The sequence below is a fragment of the Pimephales promelas genome, chromosome 19 (assembly GCF_988280905.1).
Source record: "Pimephales promelas chromosome 19, fPimPro1.hap1.1, whole genome shotgun sequence".
Lineage (NCBI taxonomy): Eukaryota > Metazoa > Chordata > Actinopteri > Cypriniformes > Leuciscidae > Pimephales > Pimephales promelas.
The window spans coordinates 2,308,315-2,333,643 of record NC_142787.1 but is presented as its reverse complement, the minus strand read 5'-3'; the positions used below and the strand labels follow the sequence as shown (position 1 = coordinate 2,333,643).

Here is a 25,329-nt window from a genome sequence, read left to right as displayed (position 1 = left end):
TACATTGGATCCATTGGATGTCTTAAAGTGACAGTAGCCTAATATTCCTGCTGTCTGTGTTTTTAATGAATCGTTACTCAAACGACAAAAGACAAAGAAATCACTCGCTGCTCTTCATTACATAACTTTTGAAGCTTTAAGGGTTAATCTATTCAATTTATACTGTGAAGATTGTCATTTGATTACTTAATTCAATTTCTGTACTGAAAATAACTTTTAATTTATTTTAGTTTATTTAATTTGTATCTTTGTTCTATTGTATTTATTTGTGTTATTGCTTGTAGTTTAATTATTTGTTCTTTTTTTGTTGTTGACTGTTTTCTTGTCTTTTAGTAATCGTTGAAATGTAAATGAGTTTTTTTAGCTGTGGTAATGAAATTGGAATCGAGAATGTTCAACATCTAACATTTTTGTCATAACCTTTATTTTAAAACAATATTTTTAGAGGTGGGGCCAGTGAAAATTGAATCATTCAATTTATTGAATCAAATCGGGACATCTGTTTTGATATCTCGCCCTAATCAGTATTCATATAACTGAAGTAAAAATGCTTTTATTATTTATTGCTTTACAATAAGCAATAAATATAGAAATGTATGCTGGTTTGTTGTTTTAATATATTGTCCTCCCCTATTTGAAGGTTTTTTTTTTATGTTATGCTGCTTTTACTATCAACATTTGATTGAGTTTGCTCTGGAAAATGATACGGCTGGTCCGAATACCATTTTTTTGAGTCCGAATACCAGTTTTTGCATTGGTCTGGTGGGCCGAATGAACATGTAAACACACTCTCTGACAGTAGGTGGCGCTTGTGTAATGGCAGAAATAGAGCGGTTCCCAGTAATCGTCGAAACTTTAGACAGTTGGTTTCCTTCAGAGATTCATTCATATAGAAGTCTTTGTTTTGAGATAATCATTTGGAATTCCTGGTGAAAAACTACAATACCCATGATGCTATACAGAAAAGTAGACCAATCAGAGAGTCGAAAAAAGCAAAACGCACCAATAGCTCTTAAGCTCCGCCCACTCCCATGAAGTCGAAGATGAAAACCATTATTTTCTGTTTCAAATTTTCACATAGAATTTGTAGGTTGTAATGACAATAAAAATGTCAATCCAGGTTTTGATTTTCAAAGATTTTTTATAAAAACAGATTTTTTCCCCCCAAAATGCAATAAATCCATTTTTTTTTTCGAAATGCAATTAACGAAAATAAATTCAAAATAAAATTCATTTTATTAATTAATTCATCACTTTGTCTTGTGCAAACTATAAATCCATAGCTTTAATATAAAATCTGTGCAAAACTGTTAAATAGAACTGTAAAGAAGATTTATGAACTGTAAAGACCAGATACTATACAGATTTTTGGAGTAACTAAATAAAAAAAAAGGTGTTTATTGCATTTTGGAACCAAACTATTTTCATACATATATATATGTATATGTATATATATATATATATTAAAAAAATAATTTGATTATGCTGTTCGCAATGCCCTCACTAAAGCCAAAGTTCTTGTACCTTTTGTCTTTTTTTCTGATTTTAATCAGTTTTTTTTGTTGTTGTTTTTTTTTTGCTTCGTATCAAAGTTTGTAATGTTGTGATTCTCCTCTGGTTCGTTTGGTTCATGGCTTATAGCTTATAAATCTTTAATGAAGACCTTTTAAAAATCCCCATGGGAAAAATGAATGGATAAAATTCTTGCACTCTAATGTTCATACTCTAAAAAAAAACTAATAATCCCAGTGCAGCTTCAGATGGAAGTGTGTGACTTCAGTGTGTGTGTGTGTGTAGGTCCTCTCTCATATCTTCATTTATTTTAAGGTCATTAATCAGAAGAATACAAATGGCATCTTGACTAAAACTCTTAACAGATAATGTACCATCATAAAAAAACTGTGCATGTCTGTACACTTAAACTTTATAAATCAAGATAACAAATTAACGTGATAATAATGCACATAAAATGTGGGCCAGAATCTTTCCTAGTATACGACAATATTGTTTTACAGCAACTAAAACACGCACAAGTTCTCTCATCTACTTGGATGTATTTGCATTTTAACAAAGAAATGAAAATGCATACAAATTGGTTATCCCCTTAACCCTTTATTTGCATGTTACATGCATAGCCATCCACGTCCCAAAGCTTAAGGAGTCGATTAGCCTCGAAGCGTTTTGATTTGATATATTAAAGTGATTAGGGATCTAATGTATGGCCGCAGATTGATAGACTGACTGAACATGATATGACTCACTGAATCCAAAACACACTTTTTTTGTAGTTTAAACCGAGACAAAAGCGGATATTTTAAAAAAATTTCCACTTTTCAAAGAACACGTTTTCATAAGTTTGCATTTTGTGTAAATGAACGGCCAAACGCATACGATTTTATTTGAAACGAGTTTCTAAAAACATATTAGTCAAATTAGACTGTTTCCATGTCTTATGACTGCTGACGTCTACAAATAAGAAATTCAGATACTAATATTTTCTCTGTTCGTCTTGATGATTCATTAACTCTTGATTCAGTGATTGGTTTGCGATTCATCTCAAACATATTCATAAAAGTGCATACATAGTTTTTTTTAAGCAAATGTTTTAGTTTGTTGTCTTAACATAAAAACACAATGCCAATAGAAGTATGAGGGTCAGAGGTTATGGTTGATGAGATTTTATGGTTTTGAGATTTGTACTCAATAACATGTCGTCTTTCAGACTTGTGCTGAAAAAAAGTCCAAAACACACATTTAGGTCTTTATTTTACTACACTTTGTCTGTTTGCGTGTGTAGATTTCGCCTAAATTCCTCAAAAGTTGGCGTTATAAATCGTTCTGTTCCGTGATCGCGATCCGCACCCCGTCATCACACACACCGTTAGAAAGCTCTCTCTCTCTCCTCTTCAGTGCCGTCGGATCCAAATATGGTCATTTCCTGTTTATCAGCAACCAATCATGAAAGTAAAATGGGCCATTTCTCTCAAAATGCGCAATCCCATAAAAATCTTTAAAGGCCGTTTTCTCAAAATGAGTTTTTTCTCACACTTCTAGTGACGATTTTCCACTTTTGTAGCACCTACATAGAAGTTTGTTCAGAGGGATTTCTTGATATATCATTCTTGGCCTGATTTGTATGACATTTTACGCCTAAAAATTGGGCGGAAATCTGTTTTTTAAGGCCATTGGCAGTGTTTTCTGATTTACGAGGTAACAAAAGGAGATATTCATCATAATCCCCCCTGAAAATGTATTTTCATTGAATATATCAACAAAATGCAAACGTAATTTTAAACCTTGTTTTTTTTCAACGGTCAGATTCGTCACTTCAAAATATATACAAATTAGCGCATATTTAATTAGATAAGCCTGATTAGCATATTTAAACATAAGATTACAGAAAACTTGCAATACATTTTGTTTCTCCTATTTATGCGAGTAATCAACTGTTAAAGTTTCATGGTGACATCTGTAAGTTAACATTTTTATCCTATTCACCTGCAGTGTCTCGCCTTAAAGGGATACTCCACTTTTTTTTTTTTTGAAATAGGCTCATTTTACCACCACCCCTCTATTTAGTAGAATATATCAGTAACCAGACAGTTTCTGGTCCCATTGAAGTGAAACTGTCTTGTTACTGATATTCTTTTAAATATCAGAAAATCAGCTAAATGGTTTAGGAAATAGTAAAACTCAAACGTTTAACCCTGAGGAAGTTGTAAAATTAGCTATTTCCCCAAAAAAGTGGAGTATCCCTTTAAGTTTTGTTGCACTGAATCAAAAACGTCTTTAAAAATCTTGTTATTTATCATACTTGACCAATAAGAGATGGTGTGCCGCTAATCCCTGCTTATTTTAGGACACAGGTTTACAGGCTAACTGCTATTCACCCACATGACATGGTTAATGAAGTGCATCTGTTATTTTATATCATAATGTTTAATATATACAGTAACAGAGTATAAAACTCCAGGATGGTTAGTCGGTTGTTTTTGGTGATTCCCATATTGCGTCTAATTGCCTCATGGCCACCTGGGTGAAGTAATGACACGCTTTCCCCGTAGACTCAAACTGTGTCTGGCCCTTTAAGAAAGCTGACGCTGATAGTGTTGGCTCAGGCCCAAGTGGGGGAGGGCATGTGTTTACTGAGAGACAGCAGCTGATTGGCCGCAGCAAGCCTTCACATCATAGAGAGGAGGGGCCAACTGGCATAAAATAACATGTCCTTATAAGGGCGTTGGTGGACTGCACCATTCCCCACAGCACACGAGGGGTGTCCTCCTTTACAGAAGCAGGGTTTATGTAGATAAATTACACATTGAATGTATTATTGATAAAATGCAGAAGGTTAAGTTATCATTAGTGATGGTTTTGTGAAACTTGTTTGTTTTTCCTCTGGATGGGCAAACTCTCAAACTGTTCCAGAGCATCTGATACGGCACACTTCAGTGTTTTATTGTGTGTGTGTGTGAGCTGTGCCTCCTCTCTTCAGCTCGAGTGGTTTGCTCGGTAGACAGACTATAACCTCCCCTCCCTAAAGTCAGATTTATCTCAACTCCCAGGAAATACAGCAGTGACGATTGAAGCGTGAAACCTGCCGATCAAGAAAACTGTGCCTCAAAAGTGGACCGTACTAAAGCGGAGGGAGCCGTAGCTGGAAAGAGCCATCGAGTTGTCTGGAATTTTCTCTCAATCCTCTTCCAATGGTTCATTGGTTGAGGCCATGGCCTCTCAGTCAGGGTAAGCCATGTTTTCAGTGAGCAACTCCTATAGTAGTCACGGCAAAGTTTGAGGCCTTCTCTCAGCAATCTGCATTAGTTTTATTTCTTAGACTTTAGTGTGTCTTGTGTTAACATGAGCTGTGCACTGACTAAGAGTCAGAATATTCTAGATAGGCCGGATGGAGAATAATATGGGTTATGTTACGGTTTGGGAATATTGATATTGACACTTTAGATGATCTGTGAACGTTTGCTTTATCCTTAAACTGCTTTTTTGGGGGGGGGGGGCATGTTGAAACACTTGAATTAATGTAGAAAGACATCTATACCTGGGTTAGACGTATATCTTTCATGTTCATACTTTTCTTCAAAGATGCTTCATGGATAAGTCATAAGACGCGTACATTTCCCAGCAATACTTTCGGATTGGCATATGATCACCCAACTTGTTTTATACTTGCATAATAGGATGTCAGCGCCATTGTGTCATATGAGAGATCCTGGCAAACTTTGGCTGAATAAAAGCCTGTTATATAAAAGAAAAGCAGTTCACACCACAACTATGACGATAACGACACAGAGGAACTATATCGTTGGGATCACTTTAAGATCGTTTCTTTCCAGATTAACAGTGAAAACATTGACAGCCAATCAGAATCAGTCGTGATTTAAAGAGCCATATCGTGCGCTGGTGTTGACGCTTTTATTGTCATCATTGGTTCTCGTTCTTGGTGTGAACGGGCCTTATTTTTGAAAAAAACTTTTGCTGATAATTTACTCACCCCCATGTCATCCAAGATGTCCGTGTTTTTCTTTCTTCAGTTGAAAAGAAATAAAAGTTTTTGATGAAAACATTCCAGGATTTTCTCCATATAATGGACTTCAATGGGAACCAAACGGTTCAAGGTCCAAAAGACACTTTCAGTGCAGCTTTAAACGATTCCAGACGATGAATAAGGGTCTTATCAAGCGAAACGATCGCTCATTTAATAAATAAATAACAAAGTTTTAGTTTTATAAGCTCAAATGGTCGCCTTGCTCTGTTCTGTGATGCGCGTTCATGACTCTCCCGTTTGAACTCGTTCATCAAAATGAACGAATCTTTTTTTCGTGTCATTTGGTTCATTCAACGAACGAAATGAACGAATTGACTCATTTTGATGAACGAGTTCGAACAGGAGAGTCACGAACGCGCATCACAGAACAGAGCAAGGCGAGCATTTGAGCTTATAAAACTAAAACTTTGTTATTTATTTATTAAATGAGTGATCGTTTCGCTTGATAAGACCCTTATTCATCGTCTGGAATCGTTTAAAGCCCTTTGAAGCTGCACTGAAACTGTCATTTGGACCTTGAACCGTTTGGTTCCCATTGAAGTCCATTATATGGAGAAAAATCCTGGAATGTTTTCATCAAAAACCTTAATTTCTTTTCGACTGAAGAAAGAATGACATGGACATCTTGGATGACATGGGGATGAGTAAATTATCAGCAAAAGTTTTTTTTTTTTTTTTTTTTAAAGTGAACTACTCCTTTAAATCAAACGTAGGACTGTACACTTAAATCACGATAGGGTCTCTATATTTCCATCCGGACAAGACTTTTTTTTGGAACGGTTATACATTTCCATCGAGGAAGCTGAACGTTTAGATATTTAACATATTTGACATTTAGACGCATACATGTGTGGACTGAGAACACACTGGAGGTGCAGGTTTACCTCTTAAATATGGACTGTTTTTATCTTTTGCTCAAAGTAATAAAATACTAAAAGCAAACAACGTACATAATCTAATAATCACCTCTCATCATGAACACAAAACAAAATTAACTACTAATTTAAGTTTTGGTCTTCCCATGCAATCTCTCAATCATTTTCCAATTTCTTACATTGTTTATTATGAAATCCTCTTAAAGGGATAATCCACTTTTTTTCTTTTTTTTTTTTTTTTGAAATGGGTTTTACCGTTTTCGAATGCATTCAGCCGATTTTCTGATATTTAGAAGAATATCAGTAACCAGACAGTTTCTGGTCTCATTGACTTCCATAGTAGGAAAAAAATATACAATGGAAGTCAAAGAGACCAGAAACTGTCTGGTTACTGATATTCTTCTAAATATCAGAAAATCGGCAGAATGGATTCGAAAACGGTAAAACCCAACTTTTGGGGGGGATGAAATATCTAAAGACATTAACTTATTTTCACAAACCCGATTTATTTTCTGCTCGCACTGTTTCTGCTACTGTTCATCTGCAGCTCTTAAAGGGATAGTTCACCCAAAAATGACAATTAGCCCATGATTTCCAAGCTTTATAATTGTAGTGAATGGGTGTGTGTATTAGGAAGTCCATAAAAGTGCATTTATTCATGATTAAAGTCTTCCACAGAGTCTGCAAGGGTTAATAAAGTCCTTCTGAAGCGATGCGTTCGTTCAAGCTCGACAATGCCAGCTGTAAAAATAAAATATCCATATTTAAAACTTTGACGTAATGACGGCAATTGACGCGGTTCAAACGCGCAGGGCGTGAGTTCAAGGGTTACTCTTTTGCAGTAAATCGATGCGCACGACCGTTATTTTAGTCAAAGTTTTAAATATGGATATTTGTCTTAAAGGAGTATTTCACTTTTGAAAAAACTTTAGCTGATAATTTACTCACCCCCATGTCATCCAAGATGTCCATGTCTTTCTTTCTTCAGTCGAAAAGAAATTAAGGTTTTTGATGAAAACATTCCAGGATTTTTCTCCATATAATGGACTTCAATGGGAACCAAACGGTTCAAGGTCCAAAAGACAGTTTCAGTACAAACTGCAAACTGTTCATAGTTTCACTCGTTTATCAAAATCAACGAATCTTTTTTGTGTCATTTGGTGCATTCAATGAATGAAATGAACGAATTGACTCTGGAAAAAGATTCGTTCATTGTAATGAACGGGTTCGAACAGGAGAGTCACACAGAACAGAGCAAGGCGAGCATTTGTGCTTATAAAAATTACATTTCTTTTTTTTTTATGAGCAATCATTTCGCTTGATAAGACCCTTATTCATCATCTGGAATCGTTTAAAGCCCTTTGAACAGTTTGCACTGAAACTCTCTTTTAGACCTTGAACCGTTTGGACCCCATTGAAGTCCATTATATGGAGAAAATTCTGCAATGTTTTCATCAAAAACCTTAATTTCTTTTCGACTGAAGAAAGAAAGACGTGGACATCTTGGATGACATGGGGGTGAGTAAATTATCAGCAAAAGTTTTTTTAAAAGTGAACTACTCTTTCAAGGCCCTTGCAACGGATGCAAAAAACGCTGAAAATCGAACCCGATCCGATGTTTTTTATGACGGACGACGTTTAAATACCACTTACTGAACTAGTGTTTTGAATATAAAATAATTCCCTAATGCCCCGAGTATACTTTGAAAGCGTATGCCTTGCTCTTGAGCCGTGGTGAATCCAGGTTTGAAGCTAATGTTGAGTTGAGAGAGAGCGAGTGAGAGACATTAGCCGCGTTTCCACTGCCGGGCTAGGGCTGGGCCAGAGCTAACAGCGAGCCGGGCCGAGCTAGTGGCCTCGGGCCTCAAGCACCGGGCTTGCGTTTCCACTGCCGGGCCAGTAGCCCCACAGCGCTGCCCCAGACCCCACCCCTAACACGCCTTTCTGGATCAAACGTCATAAAACCCAACCCATTTCAGCGGGTATTATGAATTAATTTATTTTGTAAATTAGGAAGATAGCATGTATATTAACTCACCTGCCGTAGTGGCTGCAATAGTGTCACGAGACCAGTACAGGCGATTCTCCATTTCAAGCAGCGATTTTTTTGCGCGATATAACAAGTAGGGCTGCGGGCACGTTTTCAAGTTATTCATTAATCGTTAACCGAGGCCCATCGGTTAATACTCGGTGCATAGTGTGCGCGCCGCAACCTCGAGATACAGAGTAAATTTTTAACACCTTTAATAACTGATTGGACCTCATTTGAAACGAAATTAATTTATAGAAATAAAACGCAGCAAGTACGGAGCAGTTAAAGCCCCATTTCCATCACCCTTCAAACTGAAATTGCCAATTGAAAATAAGCAAAACGTCCATTTCACAAAAACTCAGTGTCTGCAAATAATAATAATAATAATAACCATCATCATCATTATTGTAACATTTTATTAGGCTGCATATGTAGAAGACGCCTTTATCCAAAAAAGGAACAGAGCACAAATAAACACAATATTTTTGACAAATATCAGCGCATATCCAGTGTGTGTGGAGCACGCACTGATGGCTGCGAGACGCCCATGTGAACAGTTTCATTGCATTTCTTTCAGTGGAAACAACTTAAAATACTCTTTAAATTCTGGTCATACAGAAAATAATAATACATTATTCGCAAATAAATGTATTTATAACAAGAAAACGTTGTGCTTTAACAATTAATCAAGGCGCGCTTCATGATCTCCGTGAACTGAAGCGCGAGACCTGAAACAGCCGCCGCATTCGAATTTGTTCGTTTTAAATTGGACATTTAAAGCTTTAGTCTACAGAGATTAAAGCTTTAAATGTCCAATTTAAAACGAACAAATTCGAATCGAAAGCCAATAGGCTATATCTTCTATGTAGCTTAATTTCTCTCTAAATGTGCATCCGGAGATGGAGATATTTTAGCCGAAAATCATTTAGAAAACAATAGTTTATTAATAAACAATTAATGCCTCGTTATTTTATATTATTTTATTATCAGACACATTTATTATAGCCTATAAATCACCCATAAATCCCCTTTCTGTAGGCTGTGGTTACGGCTCTTCTCATTCAGCACTGCGGGGAAAATATCATTTCCAGGTTCTAATTTGGCCTCAGAAAACCAGTAAAATATATATTTTTTTCATATTAATTTGTCAAATATTTTAAATGTTTAAGGGGCAAAAAAATCAAACAAATATCTGAAAATTCGTCTATATGTAGCTATATATAGCCTATATATTGTTGCGCAGCATTTGGCCTACAGTTCAAATTAAAATGTTATGCAATTTTAAACGGTTAATCGGTTAAACATGGACACCCCTATGTGCATCTTGCTTCAGATCATAACGTTCCATAACACCGATAAACTCCGCCTTTTACCTTGAGCACGCCTCTAGCCCGAGCTGGCCCCCTCTGGCCCAAGGTATTCGACGGGCCAGAAATCCTGGCCGTTGGCCCTGAGGAAGCCCCGATCAAGCCCCGGAAGTGACAGTGGAAACGCGACTGGCCCTGGCACGCACTAGCACGGCCCGGCCCTGGCCCGGCAGTGGAAACGCGGCTAGTGCTGAGGCTTCGAAACTGAGAGAGAGAGAGAGAGAGAGGTTCAGGTGTACACACACCAGCTCATCAGCAAAGAACATTAATGGTTTGACTAATTGGATTTGGTGTGTGTGCGCACGTTGCATCGGTCGTTTGAGTGGTTTTGTCGTGCAAACGCTCTCTCCCATTAGCACATTAACTCGCCCCACCCCCCCGCAGTGACATCACACACGGCACCGTTCCCTGATCCAATCACTGAAGCTCTCTGTGCGGAAGGACCTCTGTTGATGTGTGTTGTTCTAGAGAGATGTAATGAATTGTCCTGTAATATCAAGGGAGTCTCGACCCTCACACTGTTGTTTAATTAGTGATTCGTTTACAGTCTCAGAATAATCTTAATGCATTAACTCTGTTCTCCTTTTCATCCTCCCTGTCTTTCATTCTGGATCTCCTCACTTTTGTTTTTCTTGCTCTCTCTCTCTCTCTCTCTCTCCTGCTGTTCACTGTTTTGTTTTCTTCCCCCTCACTTATTTTTGCTCGTCCTTTTGATTTTGAAACGAACCGAGCCTGTAGTTTTGGGCCTTGTAATGGAGGTATAGCGAGACTAACGAACTGAGAAACGAGTCTGTATCTGATGTCAGCATTCGTTAATAAGCCTCGATGTTTCGTCGAGAGCGTTTTTCATCCTGTTGTGGTTTTGAATGACGATCTGAACCGATACGAGTCTTAATAATGCGAAAGGACACATCTGACAGATTTCAGGAAGTTTCATTGGCTTTCCGCTGTGGTCGAACCCGCTTTCGCAAGCCCTGTCGTGATGTAGAGAGGATAATGACGGCGTGTATGAAACATTACGTAACGTTAGGTTAGCCGAAGCACGCGGCGCACAACATGGATGGACAGACTGAAAGTGTGTGTTGTTAACTTTAACTCTAACAGTTGAGCAGGGAACCATCTCTGTTCATTTTTCCATTTGTTCTTCAAATGTGTAACTCTTGTGTTGGTGTAAATGTAGCTGAAGGTGTCAGGAAGCTATTTGTTCTCTGATTCCTCACTGCTTAGTGACTCTGTCTCTGTTGTTAGCAACATGAACCGTGAAGACCGGAATGTGCTCCGTATGAAAGAAAGGGAAAGGAGAAATCAAGAAATCCAGCAGGGAGGAGAGGCCTTTCCAGCTAACTCCCCCCTCTTTCCTGAACCTATTAAAGTTGTAAGTTCATTTTGTTTCTTCTTTTTTTCATTTTATTCATTTATTTTTCCGCCCTGTAGACCTCTTTAATCTTGGGTCCTTTTTGGTTTTCACATTCTGATATAGATCTATAATGCTCCGTTAATCTTCCTCATCACTACTGATAAAAGCTTTGTGGCGGTACAGTTGTACAGTGACCGTCATTAATGAATGATTAGTAACACAGTTCTGGATACATTGAGAATCACACGTTTTTCAATTCAAATAGAGATCCACGAAATAAACAAAATTACATGGAATTTACTTGGGTCTGACAAAATGAAGTCTATTTAAAATGTTTAATCTGAGTTGATGTTTGAATGAACGATTCAATGACTCACTCATACAGATTTTACTTGTTTCTGGATGAATCTTTCGAATAAACGAATGAGTCATAAATACTCGATGAATCGGCATATTTGAACAAATCTCTTGAGTGAATGATTCAATGACAAATACATATTTTGATAGTCGCTGGTCGCCACCTACGGGTGTAACCATGTAATCAATATATATATATATATATATATATGATGCTCCGTTAATTTTCCTCATCACTACTGATAAAAGCTTTGTGGCGGTACAGTTGTACAGTGACCGTCATTAATGAATGATTAGTAACACAGTTCTGGTTACTATGAGAATCACAGATTTTTCATTTCAAATAGAGATCCCCGAACTAAACAAATTACATGTAATTTACTTAGGTTCTGACAAAATTGAGTCTATTTAAAATGTTTAATTAATCTGAGTTGATGTCTGAATGAATGATTCAATGACTCACTCATACAGATTTTACTTGTTTCTGGATGAATCTTTCGAATAAACGAATGAGTCATAAATACTCGATGAATCGGCATATTTGAACAAATCTCTTGAGTGAATGATTCAATGACAAATACATATTTTGATAGTCGCTGGTCGCCACCTACGGGTGTAACCATGTAATCAATATATATATATATATGATGCTCCGTTAATCTTCCTCATCACTACTGATAAAAGCTTTGTGGCGGTACAGTTGTACAGTGACCGTCATTAATGAATGATTAGTAACACAGTTCTGGATACATTGAGAATCACACGTTTTTCAATTCAAATAGAGATCCACGAAATAAACAAAATTACATGGAATTTACTTGGGTCTGACAAAATGAAGTCTATTTAAAATGTTTAATTAATCTGAGTTGATGTTTGAATGAACGATTCAATGACTCACTCATGCAGATTTTACTTGTTTCTGGATGAATCTTTCGAATAAACGAATGAGTCATAAATACTCGATGATTCGGCATATTTGAACAAATCTCTTGAGTGAATGATTCAATGACTAATACATATTTTGATAGTCACTGGTCGCCACCTACGGGTGTAACCATGTAATCAATATATATATATATATATATGATGCTCCGTTAATTTTCCTCATCACTACTGATAAAAGCTTTGTGGCGGTACAGTTGTACAGTGACCGTCATTAATGAATGATTAGTAACACAATTCTGGATACATTGAGAATCACCGATTTTTCAATTCAAATAGAGATCCACGAAATAAACAAAATTACATGGAATTTACTTAGGTTCTGACAAAATGAAGTCTATTTAAAATGTTTAATTAATCTGAGTTGATGTTTGAATGAACGATTCAATGACTCACTCATACAGATTTGACTTGTTTCTGGATGAATCTTTCGAATAAACGAATGAGTCATAAATACTCGATGAATCGGCATATTTGAACAAATCTCTTGAGTGAATAATTCAATGACAAATACATATTTTGATAGTCGCTGGTCGCCACCTACGGGTGTAACCATGTAATCAATATATATATATATATATATATATGATGCTCCGTTAATTTTCCTCATCACTACTGATAAAAGCTTTGTGGCGGTACAGTTGTACAGTGACCGTCATTAATGAATGATTAGTAACACAGTTCTGGTTACTATGAGAATCACAGATTTTTCATTTCAAATAGAGATCCACGAACTAAACAAATTACATGTAATTTACTTGGGTCTGACAAAATGAAGTCTAGTTAAAATGTTTAATCTGAGTTGATGTTTGAATGAACGATTCAATGACTCACTCATACAGATTTTACTTGTTTCTGGATGAATCTTTCGAATAAACGAATGAGTCATAAATACTCGATGAATCGGCATATTTGAACAAATCTCTTGAGTGAATAATTCAATGACAAATACATATTTTGACAGTCGCTGGTCGCCACCTACGGGTGTAACCATGTAATCGATAAATATATATAATGCTCCGTTAATCTTCCTCCTCACTACTGATAAAAGTTTTGTGGCGGTACAGTTGTACAGTGACCGTCATTACTGAATGATTACAATTAACCAAGTTTAAAAAAAATTGGTTACAATGAGAATCACAAATTTTTCATTTCAAATAGAGATCCACAAACTAAACAAAATTACTAGAGTTTCTGACAAAATGGAGTCTATTTAAAATGTTTAATTAATCTGAGTTGATGTTTGAATGAATGATTCAATGACTCACTCATACAGACTTTACTTGTTTCTGGATGAATCTTTTGAATGAACAATTCATTGACTCACTCATACAGATTTTACTTGTTTCTGGGTGAATCTTTCGAATGAACGATTCAATGACTCACTCATAAATACTCGATGAATCGGCATATTTGAACAAATCTCTTGAGTGAATGATTCAATGACTAATACATATTTTGATAGTCGCTTGTCGCCACCTACTGGTGTAACGATGTAATCGATACAATCTTTATTTAAAGCGTCAAGTTACTTTCTAAAGCAGATTTGCTCTATTTTGACATCTGAACTAACTTTTATCACAGTACTTCTGTGATAATATGAATTATTGTACGACAGTCAGAAATATTGATGATGTGTGTGACTGTTTGATGCATGCCAACTGCTGTCTCGGGATCGGCGAATCCCTGTAGTCATTTAGTAACGAGATCACTCTTTTAACGATTAATCGTGCAGCTCTTATTCGTATACGGTTACCTCTTATTAAGCTCAATATTAACTGGTCATATTTTGCCTCTATGTAAAATATGTAATGATAGCTAAAAAGATGCTTTAATTGCTGGATTTAAACACCACATGTTGGCTACTTTATACAATATTATCATAATCAAGTATTTTGAAAATTGTGGTGTATCCAGAGACAACTATGAGTCGATTTTCTTTTTATATACACACACACACACACACACACACACACACATCAATAATGGTGTTTACAAGCTGCTCCTTTGTGCTCTGTGGTATGTCCCATAAACCATGCTTTGTACTGGCGTTATTGGCGTCAGATTTCATTTGATATTTCAACCCTTACGGTTATTGCAGGGCATTTTATGGGTAAGTACTTGCATTGTTAGATGGACTTGGTTAATGGCTAACTTCCTAAATATGTGATAAGTCCTCAGCCAATTGTTGCCCACTTTCATATAGTTCCCAGTTGTGAAGTAAAGCACATTCCCAGTTAGCGCTGGTCATTGAGAAATTTCATAATCTTTCATCAGATGATATCATTTGAGCTGTGAGTTTGCAGTCTGAAATCAGTGTGATGAGAGCGACACGAGATATACTGCGAAGACAATAGCATTTATTTATTTTGTCTTGTTGTTTAACGATCACAGAACTCTCGGTTCGGATCCTATTGCCGTTTTTAAGTCACGGAAGGATATTTTTTTTTCAGATCAGCAAGAAAAAAGTAATATTTGGGGGGTTTTCGGACACTACTTGCCTAACTAATAAAGTTCAAACATTAAAGGCAAGCTAGTGAACAATCAGTAAAAAATAAGAACAAATACACGAATTACAAGCATGGATGAATACAATATAACAAAGTTTCAAATAAAATAAGTCTAAGTGTAGTATTACTTAGGGCTGTCAAACGATTAATCGCATCCAAAATTAAAGTTTGTGTTTACATTATTTATGTGTGTGTGTATAATTATTTTGTATGCATGTATATTTCAGAAAAAAAATATTATTTATATATAAAATATTGATATTTATATATAATATAAATTATATATATAATATCTAAAATAATTATACAATATTATGTAAACACAAACTTTTATTTTGAATGCGATTAATCACGATTAATCGTTTGACAGCCCTAGTATTACTTTTAGGTGCAGAAATGTAATAATTAAATGTAAAATAACACTGTATACATGTAATATTGATTCATCTTAAACATTAATGGCACTGTCACTTTAAGACCTAAAGCGCAGATCCAATATAAAGATACACATCTGTTTCTGTCTTTACTGTTTATGCTCAGTTAGGATCTAACCGGCTGATCTAACCTTACGATCTAACGGTTTGGGTATCAAAGAATCAGAAATTGGTAGTTTGTGCATTAAAATGTGAAGTTTTACAATCGAATTGGCGTTTGTACTGTGAAGTATTTCCCTCCGTTCCCTAGAACTAATCAACACTCTAGTGCATTATGTATGTATTCGGTACGGTATCGTCTTTGACAGACGCTCAGGCCGCCATTTTCTCCCTCTTCTCGGAAAGCAATGACTGGAGTTTGGGTTTTGCTTTTCGTATTATCTTTGACGGACGTTAATGTCGTGGTATGGATTTGAAAACAGACGGACTGTAAGGGAATGCGTTCCCTTCATGTCAATGTTGTTTGTTCTAATTTGAGGAATGAGATGACGTGTAGTTATAAAACACGCTTGCTTTTTGCTTAGTGAACGACGTTTATTTCGTGACTAATGTTACTCAGAGACTGAAAAATGTTACATTCTTCTGTCGAAAATCAAGTTCCTTTTTATACCAGAAAAGTTTAGTTTTTCTGTTAATTATTATTATAATTGGCTCTTTAACAAAAATCTTTCATTTTAATCCATGGAAATGCAGATGCTGTTGTAAATAATAGTAAAATATCACTTTTCAAAACTTGTTGCCCCTTCACTCATATTTCACTCAGATTTTAATATTTACACACCTCCTGACAAGCACAGTGTCTTTGTGTCGACTCATTTCCCTTTGAAACAGGAAGTTTTGGCTTGTGTGTTCTGTTTTATTGGACTAAACTTTGAAGTGTAAGATGTGTCTTTTAATATTTTTAGTTATACGTGTATGTCTGCTAAATCTGTTAATTTTTTAGGAAATACACGTGTGTGTGTGTGCGCATATAAAGGCCTCAAAGCTAGCATGGAGTAAAACCCTCCGTTTATCACATAACAGAGATATTATAGTCCCATATGCTACTGTAAAGAAGATTAGTCTCCTGTGCTAACCTGCTTTGCTCAGCATTAAGTGCTTGATTGTCGGTGAACCCGTCACAGGATGTAAGAAACGTGAGCCTGTCCGGTAGAGAACAACGTCTGTCATATTCCCCGAAGGAGACGACTGACAGCGGGAAACCCCTGCTTTGACATTTCCTCCAGGACACAACGCACTGCTTATTTTGGATGAACTCAGTGCAAAACATATTTCACATAACGATCTGCTTTGGTGTGCCTGACATGAACATCCTGGACAGATCAAGTTATAAACCAATATTGAGTCCTAGTGTGTGTCACATGATTCTGCGTTGTCTCTAAATCTTGACTGTTGCACGGATCAAACAACAAGTGCAACGTGCAAATGAGTTATGAATTGTTACTTTTGCCAGAAGTTATGATTTTCTGTTAACTGCCCTCATAATAAGCAGAAGCACCTTTTCATTTTCTCCATGTCAAATCTATACATTTTGATTAGGGCTGCAACAACTAATCGATAAAATCGATTATAATCGATTATGAAAATCGTTGTCAACGAATGTCATTATCGATTAGTTGGTCTGATTACGTCACGGGGATTGTTTACATGCTACATGCGCTTCTTACATGCGCTTCATGAGGCACACACGCAGTCTCTCTCCCTCGCCGCTCTACCCTGTCTCGCACGCGCAACACCGACTGTTTGAACGGAGCACATTATCTTCTGTCTCGCGCGCGCAACACGGACGGTTTGGAGCATATCTTCTGTCTCGCATGCGCGCTCTTGATTCCGTGAGTTTGAACTAATTTGCGGGCATCAGGAAACCGCTATCAATATGCAGCATACACGAAAATCATTCACCTTTCGGCAAATTCGCCGTTTTGAAACCAAAATAGGTGACCTACGTTAATCGTGTATACTTTATGAAGCCATACTGTAGTATAATGTGAGATAGAAATGTATATTTAAGTCATTAAATTAAAGTTAACCAAAGCTTTTCCCTCCACTGCGGCTGTCAGTCATTCTCTATTCGGTGTTCAAACAGCTCGTCGCGTTCGGTTACAACAGTTAACATGATGAAACTCTTTCCAAGATGATTAAATGTTATTATTATAATTGATCCGTAGATAAAGGTCTATGGTTTCGTAATATAATGACTATCTTGCTAGACTTATTGCTGTAACTTAATCACTTTCTACTGAGTGTCTGTTAGATCACAACACTAGAGTAGACTCGGCGCACTATAATTGTTCTTCACGTGCACAGTAGCCTAACTGAAATTTAAAACTGTTAAAAGAAAAGGCTTAATAAACTATTGCAAAGAGACTGTATAATACACAGTCAATATGTCTTTCTCTTTCCTTGGTGCTTTTAACTTTAATGCGGCGGACACTAAAGAGCTGCGCGCCGCCCTGTGACTCCGTGTTGCGTCAAGCGCATCATTCAGCGCTTGCGATGCGCATAAGCACTTTGTGCAGCTCTTTCATGATCATGTCATAATACTTTTGCGCAATAAAAGCTTATTAATAGCCTTTCTTGTTCTGTCCTATCTATTATATTTTGCTTCCTCACTAAACAGCTGTGCTTTACATTTAAAACAGCTGTGCATCTGATTTTTACGATGTTTTTTATGAATGTATATATACAACAATACAAAGAGCAATGTGCAACGTTTTACCAGAGTTAGTGCTACACTTATTGTCTCTTATTTGTTTCCCACTAAGGAATGTTTTTTTCACTAAATGTTCAGATTTTATAAAATTATTGTGCACTTGTGATATTTTTAGGCTACGTTTTTCTGAGTTATCCACTAATCTAGTTTACAATAGCATTTTTGTCATAGGTTATGGTCATATATATATATTTTTATTTGTTGTTTTTCTTTATAATGAAGTTGTCTGTATTAAGTAGATTGTTTAACACACAAAAGAGTGTGGTTTTTAGGGTTTTATATAGTTATAATAAACAAAAAAATGAAATAATTTTTTTATCCGATTAATCGAAAAAATAATCGTCCGATTAATCGATTATCAAAATAATCGTTAGTTGCAGCCCTAATTTTGATATTTACAAAAAGAAACGATTTATAAAAGATTCAGGTGACGAAATTAATTGCTTTTTGAGTCGAGACTATTGGAAATAGACAGGTTTTTCACATCTAGATGGACTTTTCTAATGATTTTATTTTGTATTTGACCTATTGCTATTCTTTTATCATAGTAACTTCCACAGTATCTTTGGTTTTACCTGTGCCTAACTGTTAAAACTATAGATGACTCTCACTAGCATGGTGAGATGGAAGTGTGGTCTCTAACCGGGGTTATTACAGTTAACTAAAACTAATACTTGAATTAAATGTTAAATTAAATTAAATATACTTTATCACCTGGTTGCTTAGGAAAAACACATACTAATTAATTATAATTAAGTCTAACTGAATGTACTAAAAAAACTGAAATAAAGAAAGAGAGTAAAAAAACGAATAAAAATGACAACAACACACAGCAAAATTGCTAAAACTTGAACCAAAATGTATTAAAATATTCCAAAATTCAGAAATGGCAATATATGTCCCTACAACTCTTTCCCTGCCAGCATTTTTGATCATTTTCAAGCAAATTTCATAGGGCCCAGAATATTGTTTTGTAACACAATATGAACATGAGAATTTATTATTTTATTTTCAATGACTATAACGTAGTCGTAGGGGTGTAACAATGTATTGTGCCACAATATTTCGCAATAAAAAATGCAACAATACGTATCGTGGATAGTTCCCCCAAAATAAAAATTACTGTGCGAGGAAAAAAATAAAATTTTACTGTCAGTACTACATTAAATTACTTGTATATTAAAATGTATAATAATTTAATGGGGGAATATTTGTGGGTCCTGGTAACGCCAAATGTCTGGCGTTACTTGTAAAAAGTGTCCGACTTTATTTTAAATATATCTAGTCAGTGACAGAGTAAAAGCATATTCGTCTAAAATAATTCTGTATTTTCAATTTTTGTATATTTTTATTCTGGCGTCACCATTGTCCTTGGGTTACAAGCACCAAGTCCAAACCTATTCATTTAAACCTACAATGTAATATCAAAGTTAGCATTTAAATCAACAGTACATTTTTTTTCATAACCTTTTATCATATGTCTTGGAGTATCGCAATAATATCGTATCGAACCGTGACATGAGGGTGTCGTTACACCCCTACTATAACGTCAAAAAATGCTTGTTTTTTTGCTTCGGGAGAGTCTGTACTCTTTCCGAAGATGCATAATAGCTGTACCGTTAACACCGAAAGCAGGAATATTCTGTCAGTGACTGGGTAAAAGTTAATAATAACAGTAAAATATGAATTTATTACTGCCAAATACCATAGTTAATGGATTTGTCGTACCGCCAATCCAATCAAAGAGAGCCGACAAACTTTGTAGTGACAAACAAGGCCGAACCATTAACTCAATATTTTGGTTGCCGTTCTCATGCTCGTCTCAACACTGTCCTTTTTCTCCCAGCAGGCCAAGGAAGATAAACTCTCAAGTCGCATCCAGAGCATGCTGGGAAATTACGACGAGATGAAGGAGACCCTCGGTGAACCCCCAATGTCCAAGCTCATTCCCAAAGCCTCCAGCTCGTCCTCGGAAGATAAGCCCGGCCAGTACGGCGACCAGCGCGGAGGCACACAGGGTCAGAACAGTAAATGGACTCCGGTTGGCCCGGCTCCTCCTGGCATCTCTTCCACGACCTCCTCCTCCTCCTCTTCCTCCTTGCCGAAGCGTTCGTCAGTGCAGGGAAGCCGTAGCGGGAAGAAGTCCAGCAAGCACGGATCCGAACACAAGTCCCACTCCACCTCCAGCCCGGCCAAGGGCTCCGTGAGCTCCGGCTCACACTCGCGCTCCCGCACCAAATCCCCCCGCGACCGAGAAGCCAACTGGGACTCGCCCTCCAGAGTTCCTTCCTTCTCCAGCGGACAGCATCCCAGCCAGACCTTCCCGCCCTCCCTCATCAAGCCCAGCTCCATGCTCCAGAAACCCACCGCGTATGTGCGGCCCATGGACGGCCTGGAGACGGCCGAGCCCAAGAGCGCCTCGGACTCGTACGGTGGCCAGTCGCACAGCGGTGCCGTGGGAGAAATGAAGCCCAATGGGAAGGCTTCTCTCACCAGGCTCAAGATCCCCACGCAGCCTGTCGACGTAAGTCACGCTTGCTTTTCTCACACGTTATCGAACCTTTCAGTTCATTAGTAGTCACATCTGTTTGGGTTAAAACAGCCTGAGCTTAAAGGGTTAGTTCACCCAAAAAATGAAAATTAAGTCTTTAATTACTCAACCCCATGCTGTACCAACCCCGTAAGACCTTGAAGTGAAATTGTCGTGGAAATCTCTTGAACTCTCGTCTCAGGCCTGCAAGGAAGAAAAGGAATAGTCGAATAAAGTCGTTATTTTTGTTTGTTTTTTCGCACAAAAAGTATTCTCGTCGCTTGATAAACTTATAGTTGAGCCACTGTAGTCACTTGGGATATTTAAACATTTTCTTCATTGACTTTCTGGGCCGTCAAGAGCCAGTCCCTTAGGAGCCAATGTGGTAGTTATACAGCTCTCAAATTTAATCAAAAATATCTTCATTTGTGTTCCGAAGACAAACGAAGGTCTTACGGGGTTGGTACAGCATGGGGGTGAGTAATTAATGACTTAATTTTCATTTTTGGGTGAACTAACCCTTTAAAGGTGCATTGCGCAACTTTCATTGTTAAAAATAGCCGTTTTTCTAACCCATACATGCTTAAAGGGATACTCCACTTTTTTTGGAAACAGGCTCATTTTACCACTCCCCCAGAGTTAAACAGTTGGGCAGTGTTGGGGAAGCTACTCTGAAACTGTTGTTTGACAAGCTACAAGCTACTCGTAAGTTAAAGTAGTTAAAACCACTTAACTGTCACCGTCCCACAGGTGGGACGTTTGCCACTATATTTTTAAAACAATAATATCTTAGTAAATACCTTAAATAATATTGACAAACTATATATCATTTGAAAGCTTACAATCTCTAGTTTCCATATTTGGTGACTGATTTTCAAAATATATTACAGAGGAGCCATAATTTATCAATATAAAACAAGAATATTTTCATACTCATAAGGCGTGTTCAGACCTTTGTTTTAAAATAGCAATAAACATGAAAAATCATGAAAAAATGGTAGATACCTCAGTTTGTTTTCATGCCAAAAGTTCAAAAGATAGAATCCATTCAATTATTTTGGAAAAAAAAGGTCTGAAAAGTTTAAAATATCAAGAAAAAAATAATAAATTCACCATTTGTGACGTGGCAGCTAGCTATGACTTACATGCGTGTTCTTTGTATGTGTTTCTTAGAGGTTCAATTCATATCAAAATCTGCCAAACTTCCCATGCTACTCCTGAATAGGATCTCTACTTCAGAAATTGTATGAAAATTGTGAAAATAATGGTTCATATCACTCAAAACATGAATGGAAATGCAGACGCCCTTATATGGGCAGTAATGGAGTCTGATTGTGCCCTAGTGAAAAAGTTGGGTACTGCGCTCAAACAAAATCTTACTGAAAGCTCATTTTTTGAGATATCAACCTAAAATTTGAAACACAACTTGTTCAGATTTTTGGCTTTGATCTTTCTACCATTTTAGAGTAGCCCAGGTTTTGAAAATATATATTTTATGTAAAATATGAATAATTAATATTTTTACATTGTACATTTCCATAAACTCTAACTTCTATAACTTTTTTTCTGTTTCACTTTCTTAATTTATTTCACTTCTACAAAAATCTGCCAAATGTCTTCTTTAAAACAAGACCAATCATATGTCTATATTCCAAAGCATTCTTGAATTACAACCATTTAAGTTCGAAATGTGCATTTTCATGTCTATTCAAAAAAGGGGGGGTGACAGTTAACAGGTTAAACTACAGTCAAGCTACCCTTTTGGAAAAGTAGTTAGCTACACTACAAGTTACTATCAAAAAGTAGCTAGCTACACTGAAACTACTTTTGCTTTTTTGAACAACGTATATTATAAATAACTGAATAAGTGTCTGAGGAATGTTTTAAGTAGAATATTTAGTGTTTAAAATAATGCAATGCAATTATGATTTCAAAGAGTATTGTTTTATTACACGCAACACTCAAATATCTCAGACTGTTTGTCAAAAGTGCAAAATTGCAACAAATAGCCTACAACACTGCAAGAACAAAATATACATCCAACGTAAATTGCATGTAGAACGTTTTCTCAAAAATACCGATTGAACTTGGACAAATACCCAGATAGCAAACCGACATTGAATCAACGTGGAAATATGACATCGAAACAACGTTGATCTGACATTGTTTTGCTCATCGAATTAACGTTGAACCAACGTCAGACGCGTCATTCTTTCAAAACTAACGGAAAATCAACTTGAAATCAACGTTGTTTCAACGTTATGAAAGCAAGCCAATTTTCGATTTTCATTTAGCTTTGAAGAATGCCGCGTCTGACGTTGGTTCAACGTTAATTCGATGAGCAAATCAAACATCATAGATAATCATAATATGGGCGTGTCAACCCACTTCTGTACGTCAGTGAACCGTTAGCCGCAAGATGCGTGATTAAACAGGTGGCGGTAATGGCAAAAAATGAGTTTGTAATCTAACAAGAAGAATATCCTTGTATCGCGCTGATTTGCGCAGACTCGAGAAACGCAATGTAGCTTTTGCTCGCGCTACACCGCTACTTGATGCAAAAAGTAGTTAGCTACTGAAAAAGCTACACTGTTTAAAAAGTCAAGTCAAAGTTTATTTTTTTTTAATTTTTTTTTTAAAAGCAACTGAGCTACTGCCAAGCTACTGAAAAATGTAGTTAAGTTAGTAGCGTCGCTACTTGTAGTTAACTACTCCCCAACACTGCAGTTGCGTTTTACCGTTTTCAAATCCATTTAGCCGATCTTCTGATATTTAGAAGAATATCAGTAACCAGACAGTTTCTGGTCTCATTGACTTCCTTAGTAGGAAAAAAATATACTATGGAAGTCAAGTGGTCAAGTGGGAGTGGTAAAATGAGCGTATTTCCAAAAAAAGTGGAGTATCCCTTTAAACGATCGCTTGATGGGCTGAACGAGCCCTTCTCAGATCACTGCGATTGCCTCTATAATCCTGTACAGAATTTGAGACTGGGCGTGACGTCATAGACTTAGACTTATGGGGGGTGTGGGCGGCGCCATACTGGAAAATCTTGGGAAATACAAAAGTCTCAGAAAGGATACAGAGGTGGAATGATGTGTTGTGTCGGATCATGGCCGAGACGTCAAATTCCACTCGGCGCAGCCCGTTATCGGCTGTCAATCAAAGTTAACCGCCCTTATTTGTCATACATTTTATATCTAAATCCCATCTAAACTAACGAGTTAGAAAACAATTCACCGCCCTCACAGTTGTCAGGCACGAGGAACCTATCCAAAAATACAATAAAAGTCCATGGAACCAACCTGTAAAAGCACGAATTTTTGCTGTGAAAACGGACATTATAACATGGGATCTATGGATATTTGCTCCCTTATTTTATTTTTTGTCCGGACCTTGAAGTTTTTGCGTATATTTTCCCCCACAGTTTAGCATGCTACCATAGACAACAACTTTGCAGTCTAAACCATGTTCAGGTTGCAGATACTAATAAGATAAGGTCAAACTACTATTCCATGTTTTTGTGGGACTTTCTTCTTACTATCAGCAATATATTATCAATAATCCATGTGTATACTTTACACCTTCAGGTTATGTGTGCAGAAACGCAGTTACTCTACAAGTAACTTGCAATTGTATGTTTCAACTGCAGATGAGCCCAGAAATCTTTACTGCACCCAAGTCAAAACTAACCTGCAAAAACATCAGTTTCTGATGTCGGACAGATGAACGATGAACACTTGACCGTTTGCCAAGCCCATTGAATGATCATTCAAAATCATAAGAACTTGCTATAAATTCAGAAAGTGTGGAAATCCACTGAACCTTGAGTAATTGACTGGATTGAGTAGGGCGAACTTAAACAAATTGGTTCAGACAAATTAACTTTTATGAGTATTTTGAACTTTATTTTTCTTTTGAGGTCACAAAATTGACACATTTTAAATCAAATGAATTGTTTCATTGTTTTGAGTTTTATGAACTTGTTTCTTTTAATTTAGACAAACTTAAATGTACCTGGGCTTGGATTTGTATTTCCCAGCATGCTTTGCCATGACACTCAACAGGGCGAGTAAATGAGTAAGATTAATGTAAAATGGGAGATTTAGTAGTGTTTGATGTTTTGCTATGTTCATTTAGAAGAGTTTCTGGAATGTGGGTTTTTTTTTTTTTTAATATTACCAAAGTTTAGCTTGAGATGCTCTAAAAAAATGTAAAAATGTAAAATGCTCTATATTGATGTAGTTATTCAACAACTGCTATGCTTTGCTAATGCCTTATAGCATTGTGTTAGCGATAAGCAAGTTAGTATTGATTGAATTAGCTAGTTAAGTTTAAACTAAAACTAAAATTATTTAAGTTGAGTTTACATGATAATTTCGAGATAAATGTATGAATTCACTGACTTAAATATTTCAAGTTAATAGTAATTCCGATTGTATGAGTACAAAATAAAAACCTGCAAGTTCTGCTTACTAAAACTTTGAATTTCTTAACTTAATTTTTTTTTAATAAAACTGATAACCTCAAATTTTGATTTTTTCCAACTTATTTGGGTTTACTGTGTTCCCACAGGTTTTTAACATAAAGAAGCTTAAATATTTTAACTAGGGATGCACAATATATCGGCCACCATATCGGTATCGGTCAATATATAT

At 36.5% G+C, this 25,329-nt stretch overlaps 1 protein-coding gene across 9 annotated transcripts in view; it reads left to right on the top strand.

Annotated features, from left to right (window-relative positions):
• The window catches only part of aff4 (ALF transcription elongation factor 4), a 71,918-nt gene that overhangs the window by 13,571 nt on the left and 33,018 nt on the right, over positions 1 to 25,329 (top strand). For 3 of the 9 annotated variants that reach the window (XM_039663541.2, XM_039663538.2, XM_039663536.2), the window contains exons 2-4: positions 4,563 to 4,740; positions 11,080 to 11,206; positions 19,991 to 20,668. In XM_039663541.2, coding sequence (XP_039519475.2) covers positions 4,724 to 4,740; positions 11,080 to 11,206; positions 19,991 to 20,668 — 822 coding nt within the window. In that variant the 5' untranslated portion in view covers positions 4,563 to 4,723. The remainder of the gene's footprint in view (positions 1 to 4,562; positions 4,741 to 11,079; positions 11,207 to 19,990; positions 20,669 to 25,329) is intronic. The other 6 variants (XM_039663537.2, XM_039663540.2, XM_039663539.2 and 3 more) reach the window with 6 other exon arrangements.